This window comes from Chelonus insularis, unplaced genomic scaffold (genome assembly GCF_013357705.1).
Source record: "Chelonus insularis isolate UGA/USDA-ARS -01 unplaced genomic scaffold, ASM1335770v1 contig_401_pilon, whole genome shotgun sequence".
Taxonomy (NCBI): domain Eukaryota; kingdom Metazoa; phylum Arthropoda; class Insecta; order Hymenoptera; family Braconidae; genus Chelonus; species Chelonus insularis.
In genome coordinates, this window is record NW_023276558.1 from 312,555 (window position 1) to 330,733 (window position 18,179).

The following is an 18,179-nucleotide window of genomic DNA, read 5'->3' on the forward strand; positions in this document are numbered from 1 at the left end:
TATATTCCAAAAATGATACTTTTATAATACTTCAAGAAAATATAAAAAAATGAACGTTGAAATTTTGAAGTAAATAATTGATGCATAAACAACTAAATTAATTATAACTGAAAAATTATGTATTTATTGTATTCTTTGACCAATTTTAAAAATTAATTATTCAGTATCCATAGCCACAGCAGCACGTGGCTCGGCAGGATCATCTGCAGGAGGGTCTTGAGGGGGTTTATCATCTTGTTCTGCATCCGGACCTGCAGCCGGTCTTCCTCGTTTTTCATCGCCTTCAATCGCAGTTAGATAACGTAAAGTTTCATCTTCATTCAGAATTTCAAAGTTTCGACCTTTTCCGACGATACTAATTGATACATTCTGAATAATAACAAAAAGATTTAATTTGAGTAAATCAAATACTTGATAGGGTAGTTAAATTAAACTATTTCTCAATTACCTTAATAGAAAGATCTAATTCGTTTGGGAGGGTATCACGAAGTGCTCTAAGTCCATGTTTGATTAATTCATCTAAATCACTAGCTGGAAACTCGTTAAGATGTTTTTCAAGGTATGTACGAGCAGCTTGAGATCTAGATCCAATCGCCATAGCTTTACAGTCAAAGTAATTAGCTGAGGGACATGTTTGATAAATATGTGGGCCTTGATCCTACAAAAAAAGAAGAAAGATACCATGTTTTGAAAAAAAAAAAATTTCCAATATAAATTTCTCATTATTTTGAATAAGCTCACATCATAGCCAGCAACTAGCAAACCAACACCATAAGGACGTCTGTCATATCTTTGAGTGCAAGTTTGCATTTTATTTCCCAAATTGGCAATAAGACGACTAACGGGAAGTGCATCATCATGAGAATATTTATAATTTAAACATTCTGTTCTCATATATCGACTGTTATTGGTAAAAATAAATGTCTAATTAATTAAAAATATTATTGAGTCAGTATTGTTTGCATTAATGCAATGTAACAAAGTGTACCTCAGCATTCTTGCATCAGCAGTTAAGCCGGCAATACTGATCCCCATGTGTTTGTCAATAGGGATAATTTTTTTCTGATACGCAGACAACTCTGATGATGCTCTTTTAAGAGCAATTAACACTGCATGTGTTTTATTTTTAAGGCCGACTGTTGCTGATCCTAATTTCACTGCTTCCATGGCATATTCCACTTGGTGCAAACGCCCTTGAGGACTCCAGACAGTAACATCACTGTCGTACTGATTTCGAAACTGGAATATTTAATGATTACATTTTTTATTCTATTCTTGAAAAATTACCATAAGTAAGAAGCGAAAAGTTAATATTTGAAATTTTTAGTTATCTTTTTCTCATTTATTTACAGTTATAATACACTAATGACAAAGCAGTATTGCAAATTTTCAATTAAAAAAAGATTATAGAAATTTCCTCACCATTATTCTTGTTTTTTTTTTATAAATTAATATTTATTAATACTAAGTATTTATTAGCTTTTGCTGAAGTTATTATTTAAGCTTTAATATATACTTTTGACGTAAAAATGAATGGTCATACAAGTATCAACATTCCACAAAGAGGTTATAAAATACACCAAACATCACCGTCATGGCAAAGAGAATTGCCGCACATATGTAGAAGCTCACATGCTGAAATTTCGCGTTTCACGGTGTATTTAGTTCACGAGTTGACTGAGTGTGGCACTAGTGTTTAAATAATATTTGAATAAAATAATTCCAATTTTTTATTTATTTATTTCAATTTATTGTAATTAAATAATAGTTACATGTCGATAGTTAATTGTTGATAAAAAATATTACAGTTATCGAAGATGTTCAATAATAATAATATTCTATTATTTTATCATTAAGCCTGGTAGTAGTATTTATATATAAATTATTAAATATTTTATAAAAAAAATACATGCTATTTTAATTTCCAATTTATGGATATTTATAATTTGATAATTTATTGAGCTTCAAATTTAAGATAAGATTTGATGTTCAAAAATTATTTATTTACATCTATCACAAAAAAGTCAACAAAAAAAAATATTTTAAAAATTTTTTCTAAAAAAAAATAACTTAAACCATCAACGAATTTTTTCTATTTTTATCAATATTAAAAATAAATGATGTAACAAAAAAATTAATATTTATTTTTTCATTCACATATAATTGCGGCAAAAATAGACGACAGAGTAAGGAAGATAGTAGAAGAACAGAGACGCGCATTTCTCGTGCATTTATGCACGGTATCAATCGTCATGTTATTTTATTGTAAAAAGTAAAGATAAAAATATAAAATTATGCAAAATGTTGAGTTGTGGAAGAGCAGTTGGAAAATTTAGTCGACTATACAGAAAAATTAATTCAAATGGAATACAAAGAACTTGTAAATTTATAGGTGAGTGTTTGGAGCACTTTAATTTCGACTAACCTATCACAAAGCAATTAAATCAATGCCTAATAGTAGCTCATATTTTAATTATTTAGTTCCTCCCATAATTTATTTTCTGAAAATTACATATGATCATGTGTAATCACTCATTTATTTAAATATACTTATTATCTGTTAATTTTAAATGAAAATAACTACATAACCTTCAAAAATAAAGATACATTCGAAGCCTCTTTATTCATTCTTGATGTAAATGACATTCTTACTCATCTATATTGCAAATAACTTTGTATATTTATAATTTTACTAAAAACTTAAACTAAGAAGCGTTCAATTGTGAATTATTACAAACCATTGTTATAAATACTTTCCAAATACTTGAGAGAGTAATCTCCTCTACTTTGTAGAAAGTCTATTGTTTTTTAGCCAATTGTTTATTATTGGATAACCAATTAGTGTATAAGTAATTTTTTCCTTCAACATTTTATCTATGTTGGTTTTTACCTGATTCTGAAAAAATACATTGAAAAAATTTTTCTCTTCAGACATTACCGGATTATCGAATTCAAGATATTTGAGCAATGTAAAAAATAAAAATCCAGAAAATACTGCTAAGCCTTCAACAACTTTGTCTAGTTCAAAATCATCAGTACCACCAGAATGTGAAGAAATTTGTGGAAAAATTCAAGCAACTAATTGTCATGAATCATCGAAGAAACCTAATGATATTACAAAATATTGGAAACAAATTTTAGCAGCGGTCTTAATAGCTGGAGTAACAGTTTATGCATTAACTCAATCGAAATCTTCTCTAGAAGAGAAAAAAACTATTAAGAAGAAAGAAAAAATAAAGAGTCGAAAAGAAAAAATTCGAGTTCCTGCCAATTCAATATTAATTCCTCCAGAAGTCCCTTATTTGTTAATCGGAGGAGGAACAGCAGCATTTTCAGCATTTAGATCTATTAAATCCAAGGATCCAAAGGCTAAAGTCCTAGTCATAAGTGAAGAACCAAGTTTTCCGTATATGCGACCACCACTATCAAAAGAGCTCTGGTTTAGTCAAGAGCGAGAGCCATCAAGTGAATTGAATTTCAGGCAATGGAATGGTACTACCAGAAGTATCTATTACGAGCCAAAAGAGTTTTACTCGAAAGTAGAGGATTTAATTGCATCAGATAAAGGTGGTGTAGCTGTAGCAAGTGGTTGGAAGGTTAAAGAACTTGATTCCTACAATAAAATAGCAGTTCTAGATGATGGATACGAAATAAAATATAACAAATGTTTGATAGCTACAGGAGCAAAGCCTAAAAATCTTAAAATTTTTGAATCTGCTACAGAAGATGTACAAAAAAAAATAATAGCATTCCGAACTAAAGATGACTTTTTGGAATTAGAAGAAAGAGTGTATGATCCAAAGGTGGAAGATATTGTTATTATTGGTGGAGGATTTTTGGGATCAGAGTTAGCATGTTCACTGGCTAAGAAGCTTGAGAATATGAAAAAAAAAGTTTATCAAGTATACAAGGAAAAATTCATTATGGACCAGGTTTTACCAGAATACTTAAGTGAATGGACAACCAAGAGATCAATATCTGAAGGAGTTATTTCGATTGGTAATGAAGAAATTAAAAGCCTTAATTATAAAAATAATCAATTACAATTAACTTTGACAAGTGGCAAAACTCTGAACGCTGACCAAGTAATTGTTGCAATCGGTGCTGATGCTAACACTGAGATTGCCGATACTAGTGGATTAGAAGTTGAACCTAACATTGGCGGATTTTTAGTTAATGCCGAATTAGAAGCTAGAAGAGATCTCTGGGTGGCTGGAGATGCTGCATGCTTCTACGATATTAAACTAGGTCGTCGAAGAGTTGAACATCATGATCATGCAGTAATATCTGGTCGATTAGCTGGAGAAAATATGACCGGAGCAGGTTAGAGCATTCTATTAAATTTGGATCAATTAATAATATTGAATTATTTTCATAAACATTGATTCTATCAATTTGCTAAATATCAAATAATTCATCAAAAACCTTTAGATTGTTAGAATTTATAAAATACTCGTCTTTTAGGTAAACCTTATCTGCATCAATCAATGTTTTGGTCGGATTTGGGCCCAGAAGTAGGTTATGAAGCCATTGGAATTATTGATTCACAGCTTCCTACAGTTGGTGTTTTTGCTAAACCAGAAAATTCTTCTGATAAAAAAAATAGTTTACAAGAAAAAAAATCGGAAAGTAATAATGAAAAGCAAACTTCCTCAGAAAAATCTAGTAATAAATCCGTGACTAATTTAGAAGAAAATACCGTTGCTATAAAAAATACTGGCACAGAAGATGATTATAGTAAAGGAGTCATTTTTTATCTCAGGAATAATGTAGTTGTTGGCATTGTCTTATGGAATATTTTTAATCGAATGTCTTTAGCACGACAGGTATAGATAACTGTAATTTTAAAACTAAATTATTTAAATAATTTCATAATTAAATCACAGATAAATCAAATATATTCCTTTTCAGGTTTTGGCGCGAGGAACTCATCAAAATGAGTTAAGTGAAGTCGCAAAACTTTTTTCTATTCACGATGATTAATTATCAATCAATAAAATAATTAATCAACACAGTGTGTATATAATTTTTTTCATCATATTAGTGTTATCATAATTTTATATATTGCGAAGTTAGGATACAATATGAACTATTTTTTACTTTGTGATGATAGACAGAATTATGGTCGAGAAATAATCTGCATAATCATTTCTGTAAACAAACGGAATATATTCTCATTAAATATGCATTTAGATGAATCCACTAATAGTGTCAATAATTCAATACTCTGTTTGGAATGATGAAAATAAATGAATGAAGACCATCGATTAATGAAAATAAAATCTTATTGACAATATTATTTACAACTTTTAAAGTTATTCTTCATTTATTAATTTGATTTGTGTCAAAGCAGGAAGAACTGAATTTTGATATTTTTTTGCTAATCGGTCCATAAATCCCAAGTAATTATGACATCGATACTGGCTTAAATCCTGTAATTAATATCAATCAACCATAATTTTTTATATTAACAAATAACATTTATCAATATTAATAGAAAAAAATTTAATAACATTACCAAATTTTCAGGCCAAAATTTTTTATCAATAATATCTTGCATCAAGATTGGCTCACAATGTTCCAATAATGAAACACAATAATAAACAATATAATCTGGAGGGTTTAAGATGCACACTTTAAAGAAGTTCATAATTTCTGACCATTCTAAAATACCCCAGAAACATTGTGTGAGTAATCGATCACAAATAATCCACCATCTGATGCCAAATTCATTCTAACAAAATACCATTCAAATTAATTGATTATTACTTAACAAAATAATTAATTTATCAGTTTATTAACTTACTTTAAGTGCATAACTGATTGCTGGAAGTTCTATATTTATAATCGATTCTATATGTTGAGCAACAATTATTTGTGTGGCAACTTCTTCCTCATTAGCTTGATCAACTACCGATCCTAAGGCTCTCCACATGAAAACTGCTGATGGAAATCGAACCAATTGTGATATAAACTGTTTACATCTAAACCAAAATTGAGATAAATATTTTTGACTACTCTTTAAATTTAATTTAAAAATAATTACGTAATCTAGAGCCGGTGATGAATATTTGCACTTGATTAAAGAACCTAAGGTTAAAGGTCTTTAAAATGTATGTAATAAAGTTTTCAATCTGAGGCTCTAGATTTCATAGATGATGATGATTTTAAGCTAGCTTGAGTCACTTCATGCATTAATAATAAGATTTCGGATTAATTTTTAGTACGAAAATTATTTGTTAATGCGTTTGAGATGATTCGCGGCTTTCTGAATCTTATACAAAAACTCTAACTTATAATTAAACTCACTTTTCAATGTCTCCATTACAGATAACAAAAATAGTAGCAAGAAACCAATCAAAGCCTTCAAATTTTCTCATTTTTTCAAATTTAATATACGTATGAACCATTTCGAAAACTTTTTTTAAATTTTCTTTTGCTTCTGATGGATTTTCAAGTTCCTCACAATTTTCTTCAGCATATCTAATAGCCAGTTCAAGTCCAAGTTCTTCTTCTGGGAGCCAAAAGTATTCTGTCATAAGTTTATTGTCCCATTGAAAAATATCTACCCATTCAACAGTGGGAATAGCTTTTTCCATTTGATCGAGAAGATGTATTAATGTTGAATGCTATTAGTAAAAAAATATTAGTAATATATTTTCATTTACATGGATTATTTTATGAAAAGTTTTACCTTTATTGAAGTTTGAGAGCTTCTATAAGCCCTTTTTAATTGAGAAACCCATCCACTGTCTCTTAGTCCTGGTCCACTTTCATTTAGAAATTCGTCCAATTCTGATGTTGAATTTAATCGCATTAATTTCTTTGTATCAATCTCTTCTTCTGGTGGTGGGAATGTATAGAAAAGTTTTACTTGCTCAGGCACTTGAAATTTTTTATTTAATTTGTGTTTTATATAATAAGAATTGACAAGTATTCTATGACGAATAAAAGAAGATTCATTAATCTCATATACTTTATGAGTTTCTTCTATTATTTCATGCCTTTCTTGGTTTTCTAATGGTTCATTTTCTTTAGTGATATCTTTTTCCTCTTCCATTTCATATTCACTCATTTCATCTTCAAGTTTCTCTTCGTACTTTCTGACTTCTAAAACTGTTTCTCGTTGGAGTTGAAGTAATTGAGTCTTTAAAATATAAAAAAAATGAGAATTGTGAAAAACAAATCCAGATATCAAATTAAACTTACTTGAAGGTCATAGAGGTGTAATAAATTTATCAAAATATCTAAATTCCAGATCATATTCTCTAATATTAGAAGACTAAAACTGTGAAAGGGAGAATCTCCATGGAGTGAATAATTTAAAAGTTCACAAAAACTTCGAGGATACTCATAATCTTCAGCAGCACCGTCTTTTGAATCTTTTATAAAGATATTAAAACCTAAAAAATGTTTGTAGCTTAGTAAAAAGTTGTTTTATATAGGCAAAGATACTTACATTCAGTATTTAAAGATAATAAAGCAATAACATGAATGAATTTTTTAGCATTTTCAGCATTCCATGGATCAAAGAATAAATCTGGATTTTCTAGGTTGCTGCAGACATCCGTTAGAAACATCGAAAAAGTCTGAGGAATTAAAGCTACAATAATTCTTTGAGCATATTCAAAGAATGCTGCTGAGCAAATGAAAGAAACAATTTCATTGGAGCTCCATGAGTATCTCAGAGGATTAATTGAGCTTCTGATTAATTCTTCAAATACTGACGGGCATTTTGAGAGTAATTGGAGTCCTGAAGGATTTGCAGTAACTTTCAACAGCATATTTTTTGCGGCACTGTAAAAATGAAAATGTAACTAATATTCGAATTTACTATTTAAATATTAGTTTGATAATAATTTATTATTTGAATACATTTAAAGTAAAAAAATAATATTCTTACTTATCGAAGGATTGAGTCCAGTTTTCATATCCAATAGAACATTTATCTAATTTGTGATAAAAAAATTCTAAAGCTGGAAAGAAATGCTTTGTAATAGCATCTTCAACAATATTAAAGTCTTCAATCACTTGAAAATAATTTTCAATAAATTTGAAGATTCGAACAAGCTGTTGAACATCCATCACAGCAAAAGGTTGACGTAAAAGTTCAGAAGTATTAATTAAAATAATTGTTATTGGACAGTTCGGCTTAGAATGTTCAATTTTAGCAGAATTACTCCGATAATCAGTCGTCAAAAAATGGAATCCTTCATTAGACATCAACATAAAGTTTAAAATATCAACTGTATGCGACCAAATATTAGTTCCATTGTTGATATTAGATTTCAATAAATGATTCAAAGCTATATGGAAAAGTCTAGCATCACATGGAAACGTTGGTTGGTTTAGAATAAGCTTTAAAGCTTGTTGGGTTTCATTATAAACAACTCTAGATGCTGTTGATGATGATGCCATGTTGTTCAAACAGCCTACAAGTGAAAATAAAAAATCTTCTGACGAAGATGGTAAATCTATTTGAATATCTCTAAGTAAATTTCGTCCAGATACACAGCTGTACAGTTGAGCAAGAAAGTTCAAGCAATGAAAATACGTTAAAGCTTCAATAGTTTCACTTGAAATGAAAAAATTTAATGGATCATCAGTTATTGAACAAGTTAATACACTTGGTGGGTTATCCAAATTTTTCTTTACCACATCTAGGACCATTCCTAATAAATTAGGTGACTTAGCGAGTGCTGAAATAAAAGTCTTACGAGAAGAAAAGTTATGAATCCATTTTTTAGACCAGTTAGCTTGTGGTTCTAGTACAGATATAAAATTAAGAACATTTAAAGTCTTTGTTAAAGCATTAGAAACATTTTGAGAAGCAACAAAAACCACAAATTGATCAATCATTTCTTCAATTGTCTTATCAACAGTTCTCATAGTCTTTAAAATTCGTTTTTGATGTTTGATGATCAAAAACAAAATTCTGAAAAGTTTTTCGTGAAGAAATATTTTGAAGCTAATGCCAATATTGAAATTTGGAAGAGTTTCACTAATTTTTTTAGAATAATATTCATTATCAAAAATGTTTACAAGATTAGTGTATGCATCGTAAGATCTTGATGAATCCAAAAGTTTTGAGTAGACTCTTAAGCTTGATTCAAAAATAGGCCGACTATTGTCAGAGATTCCATCTCTTAAAGATGTAATTAGCCCACTAAAAACTTCGTCAGAACAATTATTTATTAATTCTCCATCTAAGAGAGCTTCAAAACCAGCCAATCGCACATGTACAGGTTTTTTTGTTGATAAATTATCCAGAATGATAGGTAAATCATCGCTATTTGGTTTAAATGGACTCCAATCATCGTTGAATAAATCATTTGCAGATAAAAGTGAACCACCAGTTCCTAATTCATCTGATTTGTCATTAATTTTTACACTCTTGTCATTAGTTTTATTGATAGCATTGATGACAAAATTTTTTGAATCTTGAACTAATTGTTTTATGTCTTCAGTTGTGATTATTTCATCAACAATTGATTCAATGTCAACATCTTCATCTAGTTTGTAAGTTATTTCTTGTTCAAATTTTTCTTTAATGCATTTTTGCAACCATTTACGAAATGGGGAATTTGATTCTGTCATCATCTATCTTTTGAGTTATTCATCAAGATTCACTTCTAATTATCACAATATTTTATTAATTATAGATCTTAAAGAAAAAACTAAAAATGATTTTAAAAGTATTTAGAATATCTACATTTAAAAAATTTTAACACTACATCTTAAAAGTTCCATAAAATTAAAAAAAACACTATAATAACTGTTGATATTTTTACGTATAGTTAATTAATTAAGAAAAAGTCACGCTTTCTGAATTAATAATTATAAATTTGGTATACTATAAGTTGAATACATTTGTTGTGGTTGTTGGTTGCCTTGGTAACTACTTCTATGAAGGTCAGTAATTATACAAAATTACATGGCTCAAAATTTGAAATATTTTACATTGCAAATATTTAAGAAAATTATTATTTATTAATTATTTTTATTTAATTATAATATACTTAAAAATATTTCGTTTTTGGTTATAAAATATTAAAGCCTTTATTTACAAATATAATATGACATTCAATCTTATATATCAATTGGTAAATATTATGAAAGTGTATTAGAAAACACTTGATCACGTATAGGAACAAGTATATTAGGACACTTTGATCGTAATCCATAAATTCCATCCTGGAGTGAGCAAACACCGTGGATTTCACATTTCATTAAGAAATCTGCAAACTAAAATTAAAAAAATTATTTATATCATATACTAAAGAAAAAAAAAAGAGGACAAGAATTATAACTTACCAGAGAATTATTTTGATCATGAGGTCCAATAATAACAACAATTTGTTTTTTTTGGGCGGCTAAAATTCGTGCTTGAGGTCCTAAATTATCAATATTTGTATGAGATAATTGCACACTTGTAAATGGAATGTTAATACTGTTTTTTACAGCACTTCTTTCATATTGAATATTATTCCTAATATCGACAATAATTAGCTTATCAGGCAAATTTTCATAAAGATTTAAAAAATCTTCAATGCTTATTCTTGGCATTCTTTCAGTGCCTACTTCTGGTTCTTTCCAATTATTTGCTTTAGACTGATCTAGCTGGTGTTTTCTATATGTTATACTTGATGGTGTATTTTGATACATTGTCATCGAATCTTTAACACACAGCTCAATATCAATTTCTGGTAAATCAGAAAATAATAAAATGCACTCATTGAATCCTGAAGTTAATAATGAATCTCTGAGTTGCTTTAAAATTGCTAATCCCACCATAAATGGAAATGAAGAGTCTCCAAGCAATAATTTGTCCCATAGATGCAAGATTTTATGTAATGGAAACACATCTTAAAAATAAAAATAATTTATTAAATAAATCTTGATTATTAAACGAGTAAAAAATAATAGTAATCAACTTACGAGAAAACATGGTCAAAAACCAAGGGATTGCAAAAAGTTCTGGTACAAAATTTATTGATTTGAGATGATTAGCCAATTGAGGATCATGAAAAGCAATGACTTGAGAAAATTTGCTCAAATACTCGTGGATCACAGCACTATTATCTTTCAAGAAAAATTTATGAAGATATTTAGGTATAAAAGCTGACAAACAAGCAAAAGCTCGAGCTTCATTATCGAAATTAAGATAAAGAAACGGGGCTGTGAGTGAATCAAGACCTTGCCAGTAGACATAATGTGGATTATCACGAACCCAAGCTTTTAAAAGCCTTTGGAGTCTCTGGTGTCCAGCTCCAGATGACAAAAGCTCACTGTATTGATGACATCTAGGAATATCAACCTCAATTTGTCGGTCTGTATGAGTTGGAGTATCTTTATCAATCATTTCATATCGTTTTTCAATATCTCCAACAACACCAAGCAATGCAGTCCAGACTCTTCCTCTAACCGGAGGAGGAATATCTTTGTGAGCTTCACGAATGATAGCTTTTCTAGTAATAGGATATGTTTGAAGAAGTCTGTCAAATAAAATAACACGATAAAACTGATACTCTGTATCTCTTTCACGAATGATCAATGGCAATTGTGCTGCCATTTCAGTCAAATCATCTTGAGCCTTTACATGCATTTTATTTGTAAGCCTTGGACAATTAGCAACATAAGGAATATGTGCTAGTCGTTGTTTCAAAGTATCTAGAGGCACTTTTATGACTCTTAAATCCAAAAGTCTAGCTGCATCTCGACGTCCAAACATCTGTCCCAGCAGAATAACTAAATTTGGAATTGATAAAATTGGTGGGCGCGATCTAATCAAGCCTTGTTTTTTTAATTCAATTGTCATATCACCGCCTGCCAGCTGCCAGAGATAATAGTATTCATCCATTTTTCGTACAATTATATTTTTATACATATCTTCATTTCTATTTATTTCATCTTGTTTCAAATGTTCTTGAAAGAGTGGAAGATTCAATAATTGATCAGAAGTATATCTTTCTGAAGGTTTGATCTTCAAACAAGCATCAATAAATTCTTTAATTTCATCAGGAATATTTTTATAAACTTGATATTGATTACATTCACGTGCTAAACGTTCAAAAATACTTGTTTGAGTTTGAAGAAGACTTAAAACTTTCCATAAACACTGACCAAGCTTAACATTTGACCAAATTTGTTTTCCAAGTAATAATTCTGCTATTATTATACCTAGAGACCATGAATCTACTTTGCAACTACTTACTTTTGTGCTCAAAAACACTTCTGGAGCTGTGTATTTTGGGCAGGCGATTGGAAAAGAAACATTTTTACCACAATCAGTCATGTAATAGAAACCATAGTTGAATAATTTGACATTGTTTTCTTTATTTATTAATATATTTTCAGGGCTGAGATGTCGATGAACTAAGCCAAGCTGATGGATATGGTTTAAACCTAGTAAACACTGATAAGATATTTTTACAATGTCTTCCAGTAAAAAATTATGATCACTGACTTTACTAGCAAGGGTTTCTCCAGTGTATTCAGCAACAACAATTGTCCTTTCATGCTTGCTTCTAATGATATCCAAATATTTAGATAGATTGTTGTGTTCTATAGTTTTTAAAAATTGAGATTTACCAAAAATTGTTATTGAATTGGGTGTAAGTGGTAATCCATTGCTTCCACATAATTCTGAAGGATGACTTTGGGCAAAAAAAGTCATGCCACCTAAACAACGCTCCTCTTGATCCAAAATTGCTGGACTCATTTTTAAAAAATATTTTGTTAATGATTCTTGAATTATTTCACATGTTAAACACTGAATTCATTAATCAATTTAACTGTCTACATATTGAATTATCGTTTTCCTATACATTTTTTAAATTATTTATTCAATAATATATTATCTTTCTGTATCACAAATATCTGTGTTTTGTAAACTTTGACGTCTCTATCAGATATTGTCAATCACAAACCAATGTTGCAGTTGATTATTGTTATTTTCATAATAAATAGATTACTAAATATTTTCCGCACTCTTACATCAATATATACACTCACAATTTGTACTTTAAATGACTATTTAGTTTATTTAATGCTGCTAATTAGAGAAAAGAGACAGATAGAATCATGTAATTGTAAAATTAACCAAAAAAATAAGGTGTCCATTTTTATGAATGTATAAGATTCTTATCATCAACTGATAATTGAAAAAACTGTTTGTTCTACATTCAGTAAACAACTTGAAAAATTGTAGTCGCTGAATTATCATCATTAGATAAAACAGAAATACTAGTGAAGGTTATTTGTCGCGGGTGATAAATTAAAAAAATTCAGAAACCACATAATACATAAAAGTGATAAATATAATAGATTTTAAAGACCGTACTATTTTTAGAAATATTAATAGTTAATAGTGCAAGTGATTTCAGTATCCTGGTTGATGAATATGATAGTTGTGTTTTTTATTTTTACGCTTTGTGAAGTGCTTTCAGTTAGCATCAGTCTTTCAACTATTGAACTATACTGGATAGTAAACACCTTTACGTACTGGTACGACTAGTAGTAATTTTCTAATTAAATAACTTCTATGACTATGTATTTAATAGTTTACTGTTAGTACCAAAATCGGTAATCTTTCTCTTTGATTCGAAACATTAGTGTTGTAAAGACCAACAAAATGTTAGATTGTAATAGCAAGTGAGCAAACTGTGTGACCAGAGAAGGTACAAAAGACAACAAATATAACAGTAGAGTTACTGTAATTGTTCTACTGTGTTAATTTCAGGTCCGAAGTTGTTTGATGATTATAATTGTGTCCACTAACTAACTCATACTAATGATAGAATTCAATCTATATATTCTGCTTTATTTGGTAACACTTCTAAATTATATAAAATTATAAAAAATTTGGCTTGAAGAATTAATTAAAAACTAATTATTTTTAAAGATTAACTAAATTGAAGTTTCTTTCAACGAGTCAATTTAATATATTTCGGTAGAACGCTAAATGCTTTTTAGTGAGAAAGAGTGTAGAAGAGTTGTTCTTGAAAAATAAAAAGCACATAATTGCATGCCAAGGAAAAAAATACAAACACTGTCAGAAATATGGGGTTCTTTGTAGGTCGTTTATTAAATGCTTTTTTAATTAATCCATTATTTTTTTCAATATAATAGTATGGTATTCTTCTTAGTAGTAAATTACAAAAATTTTCAACCATTATTCGTAATTATCGACTGAATCTCACAAGGAGATTTCAGAATAAGTTGAGCGCTATTATTCTATTGAAAATGACACTCACAGCATAACAGTGCTGCCAGATGAAGAAAAAGTACGTAAGAATACTCAACAAATTTATTAAAAAAGTCCTATACAGAAGGAAAAACGTTTTGTAAGTTGAAAAATCATAATAATTAGTTAAAGCTTTCTTTCAATTTAACTTTAGTTAAAGTTTAAAAATGTTGATATCTCAAGCACAATAATTAAACTGTGATAAACATTAGTAGTCATGCGTTGAATAAACGAAAACAGTACATAAATAGAAATGTTGTACGTAATCTTTTGGAACAATTTCGAACTTACCGTATTAGTTATATCGTTTGACTTTGCAAAATAAATGACTCTCCTTTGACTTTCACCTTTATGTACTTTGACCTTCTTGCAGTAGTTTGTCATAATGTCTCTTTCTCACTCATTCTTGTTTATTTTCTCTCTTCATATATACATTCTGTTCGTGGAATTTTAGCAAAACATCACCAAAGATTTATGTATCAGTTTTATCTTTTTGCTATAGTAATAATTATAATGTTTGTTTAAGAAAATGACTCATAAATTGAAATTATTAGTGAAATGGAAAATATTAGAACAAAATTAACAATTTACTAGGCAAAGGTAGATGAAAACTCATGTTATATTTACCAAAATAAAGTAAATGAAACTCTTATTGTAAATTTACATGCACATGAGTACAACACTCAATTCTTCAGTGTTCTTACTGCGTATATGATACTTTCTTTGCAAGCTTATCTGTTAAACTTCTCTTTTCATAAAATCTCTTACATTTTTTATTGTGTTTTAGAAAAAGATCATATGTTAAAGAATATTTCAAGTTTGAACTTTGTTACACAATATGTCTTTACTTATATTTTACGTAAATCAGTGTATTTACAAAAATTAGAATTTTGTGAATTTTTGTTACATATAATTAATATTCAAGTATATAAATTTTCTAGAAACATATGTTACTTACTTATTGTGGTTATATTTTAATCTTTAATTTTTTTTTTTTTAATTTAATATAAATAATAAATTTACAATGAAGAATTAAATTAAAAATAAGTACTTATTTATTGATTTAAATCAAAATATCAGAATACAACAAAATTACAGATGTGTTTTTAATATTTTTGTTGGTTATTTAAATCATTAAAATGATTAAAAAAAATAATAATACATGTTTTTAATTGAAATTACTTTCACTTTTGTGGATGAAAATACATTATTTTCTAATTTAAATCTACTGAACAAATGCAAAATCTACAGTTAACAAAATATAAAAATATTTAAATGAAAATATCATAAAGTCATTGCACGATAATATATACATATATATTTATTTATTTATTACATAATTATGTATTTTAATATCTATCTATGGAATTGTTTTTATCTTAAACATTTTAGTAATTTTTTTTTTTACATATTGCAGTAAACACGTGACTTTTATGAATTAAGTCATTTCGGAATGTTATTACTTTTTATTTTTTTTGTGCAAATAACGAACTTTTAATACAGTGCCACACACTAATTTTCGACTTTTCATACTTTGTTTAATTATTTCATTAAAGAATTTATGGCTCGGCTCATTCACTCATTTTATACTTTTATCTTTCGCTATATAAATTTTTTGTCATCATTCAGTTAAATTGTAATTCGATCACGGAAAAAATATTAACAACAGATATCATATTAAATACATTAAAAATTTAGTTAAATGCAAATTCATAGGAGCTTTTAGTTATAAATCAATATAAATATCAAAAAAAATGTCTGAAATGCTTCAATATTTATTGCAATATTATTGAAAAACAAATTTTTATTATTTCTGATGATATTATTCACATTACTCTCGTGTATAGATAGATTGGCCATGGTATAAAATGTCATCTGTAATTTTTAATATGTATATATATATATATAATTTTTTAGAATGAAAGAGTTGGCACTTTTATCAATACAAAATTGACTTGATGAAAAAATTTATCGAATAAATGGTATTATTTTAATCTAATTTTTTATTAGAATTTTTTCTTTATAACTCAAAAAAATGATTTATAGATACATTTATATCTGAATAATTTTATTGAGCATTCTTTTGGTATTTTATTCATTAAGTACTTAAGAAGATGTTAAGATAACTCGTTATTTTTATTAGCAAATAAAATACGAAATTTTATATGCAACAGAGAATATTTTAACGAGAAGAAAAGACGTTGTAGATAAAAATTGAATATCCGACGGCAACGATTCATTCGCTATGTGCATTCTCGGTCTTCTTTCTCGACTTTTTCCGCATTTCAAAGCATTGGATTATCTCGCTGACGAGTGAAATTTTTTCGGAAATCGAATTGGTTAGTGAAATTTCCCTATATCCGCGTCGATACTGGAATTGAAAAACTTCAAGTTTCACATTTTGTAGCTGTAAAAAGCTGTTTTAGCTCTTGTCCGACCAGCTGCAGAATTTATAAATGTTCGTCGATTGTATGGACTTCTTATCGCATACATATATATATATATATATGTTACATAAACCAACGGTAGAAATGTTTTATTACACTTTAAACATACAAAATATTTTGTATGACAGAGAAAAAATAAAAATCAGCCATAAAAAGAAGCCATATTATCCACTTCAAAAATATGTGTCTAATTGTATTTAATAATTTTTCTTAAAAAAAAAATTTGAATATTAAATACATTTGCTCTTCTATGATAGACCACTACACGCTCTTTTCTAAATTCTTAGTCTGTATATTAATATTTTCACTCGATAATCAACATTGACAGAAAAAAAAATTGAGTTTATTAATGAAAAATATAATGATGATAAAGGAAATAAAATGCAGCAAGTTCTTACTTTACTAATACTTACTTTATCGATAATGAGCTTTAACGATTTTATTTTTCTAAATTATAAAATAACAGCATAAAACATTTCAGATGAAATATTAAATTGAATTATTTATTACAAACAATAAACTGTGTTCACTAAAAAAATTGCCCAAATGCAAATCCAATCAAACGCTCAAGTGATATGTGCAGCGAGGCCAGTCGGAGCATAAATTTGTCAAGATATTTTTCCACTTTTCTTTTTATTACCCTAGTATAAATTTAATTAGACTTTGCATTGTATATTTTTGACTTTTTATACATACTTTTCTTTTGAAATTTTAGAAAATTTCCCGGATGGATACTATCTTTTAAACTATAGATAATTTAATACTCCCCTTATTATTATTACTTTTATTATTATAATCATTATTACTAATATTTTTATAATTATCAACAAAAATCATTGATATAGTAATATAAAATGTAATATCTATACATATATTAAATAGTTTTTTACCAATATTAAAAACTAAAGTTAGTTCAGATTTTTAATTTTAATAAAGGTATTGAAATAAATTCATTAAATATTGGCCTTTCTTTAAAATATAAAAGAGTCATTTTTACTAGATTGATATATAAATTATTTCCGTAAAACTATATTAATATACTAGTTTTTTAAATCTATATTTTTCCATCTCTATCTCCTTCTCTTGACGGTTCTAATATTAACATCACTGTTTCTTAAATTTATTTCAAATATTTTTTTAGTCATTTACACGAAATTTTAATACTTACTTTCATATTTGAATATGATAATGTTTTTAATGGAAAACAGTCAGAAATTTCAAAATGATTTCTGTTATTACAAATAGAAAATATTTCAAGTAAGGCGGATTTTCTTAATTATAAAGCTGAGCTTTTGCTATTTAAATCGATATATGCGGACTTTTAAAATTGTTATTTAACCAATACTTGACAATTTATGTGCATTTGTGAATTTTCAAACACCTACATTCACACATACATACACGCATGAACATGGTACCTTTCATTACGGTAGATTTGTAGTCGGTACGAGATAACGTTGTAATCAATGAGAAACGTGTGTCGTTTA

General features: G+C 27.9%; 4 protein-coding genes across 4 annotated transcripts; 1 reads left to right on the top strand and 3 right to left on the bottom strand.

Moving 5' to 3' along the window:
• Positions 1 to 97: 97 nt before the first annotated feature.
• Positions 98 to 1,604, bottom strand: LOC118068798 (Proteasome alpha6 subunit). The gene is made up of 5 exons (XM_035086474.1): positions 1,423 to 1,604; positions 989 to 1,239; positions 742 to 901; positions 449 to 658; positions 98 to 369 (listed from the first exon to the last, which is right to left on the bottom strand). The coding sequence occupies exons 1-5, from the start codon at positions 1,423 to 1,425 to the stop codon at positions 157 to 159; spliced, it is 837 nt and encodes a 278-aa protein (XP_034942365.1). The 5' UTR covers positions 1,426 to 1,604; the 3' UTR covers positions 98 to 156.
• A 592-nt stretch (positions 1,605 to 2,196) lies between these two features.
• AIF (Apoptosis inducing factor) lies at positions 2,197 to 5,202 on the top strand. The gene is made up of 4 exons (XM_035086451.1): positions 2,197 to 2,392; positions 2,932 to 4,323; positions 4,465 to 4,826; positions 4,912 to 5,202. Exons 1-4 carry the CDS (start codon positions 2,302 to 2,304, stop codon positions 4,981 to 4,983), a joined length of 1,917 nt encoding a protein of 638 aa, XP_034942342.1. The 5' UTR covers positions 2,197 to 2,301; the 3' UTR covers positions 4,984 to 5,202.
• Positions 5,203 to 5,295: 93 nt separating this feature from the next.
• Positions 5,296 to 9,654, bottom strand: LOC118068783 (protein broad-minded-like). The gene is made up of 8 exons (XM_035086450.1): positions 7,904 to 9,654; positions 7,460 to 7,797; positions 7,210 to 7,403; positions 6,695 to 7,147; positions 6,310 to 6,629; positions 5,807 to 5,984; positions 5,519 to 5,734; positions 5,296 to 5,432 (listed from the first exon to the last, which is right to left on the bottom strand). Exons 1-8 carry the CDS (start codon positions 9,598 to 9,600, stop codon positions 5,316 to 5,318), a joined length of 3,513 nt encoding a protein of 1,170 aa, XP_034942341.1. The 5' UTR covers positions 9,601 to 9,654; the 3' UTR covers positions 5,296 to 5,315.
• A 167-nt stretch (positions 9,655 to 9,821) lies between these two features.
• LOC118068803 (TBC domain-containing protein kinase-like protein) lies at positions 9,822 to 13,105 on the bottom strand. The gene is made up of 3 exons (XM_035086481.1): positions 10,939 to 13,105; positions 10,315 to 10,865; positions 9,822 to 10,245 (listed from the first exon to the last, which is right to left on the bottom strand). The coding sequence occupies exons 1-3, from the start codon at positions 12,719 to 12,721 to the stop codon at positions 10,111 to 10,113; spliced, it is 2,469 nt and encodes an 822-aa protein (XP_034942372.1). The 5' UTR covers positions 12,722 to 13,105; the 3' UTR covers positions 9,822 to 10,110.
• Positions 13,106 to 18,179: the final 5,074 nt, after the last annotated feature.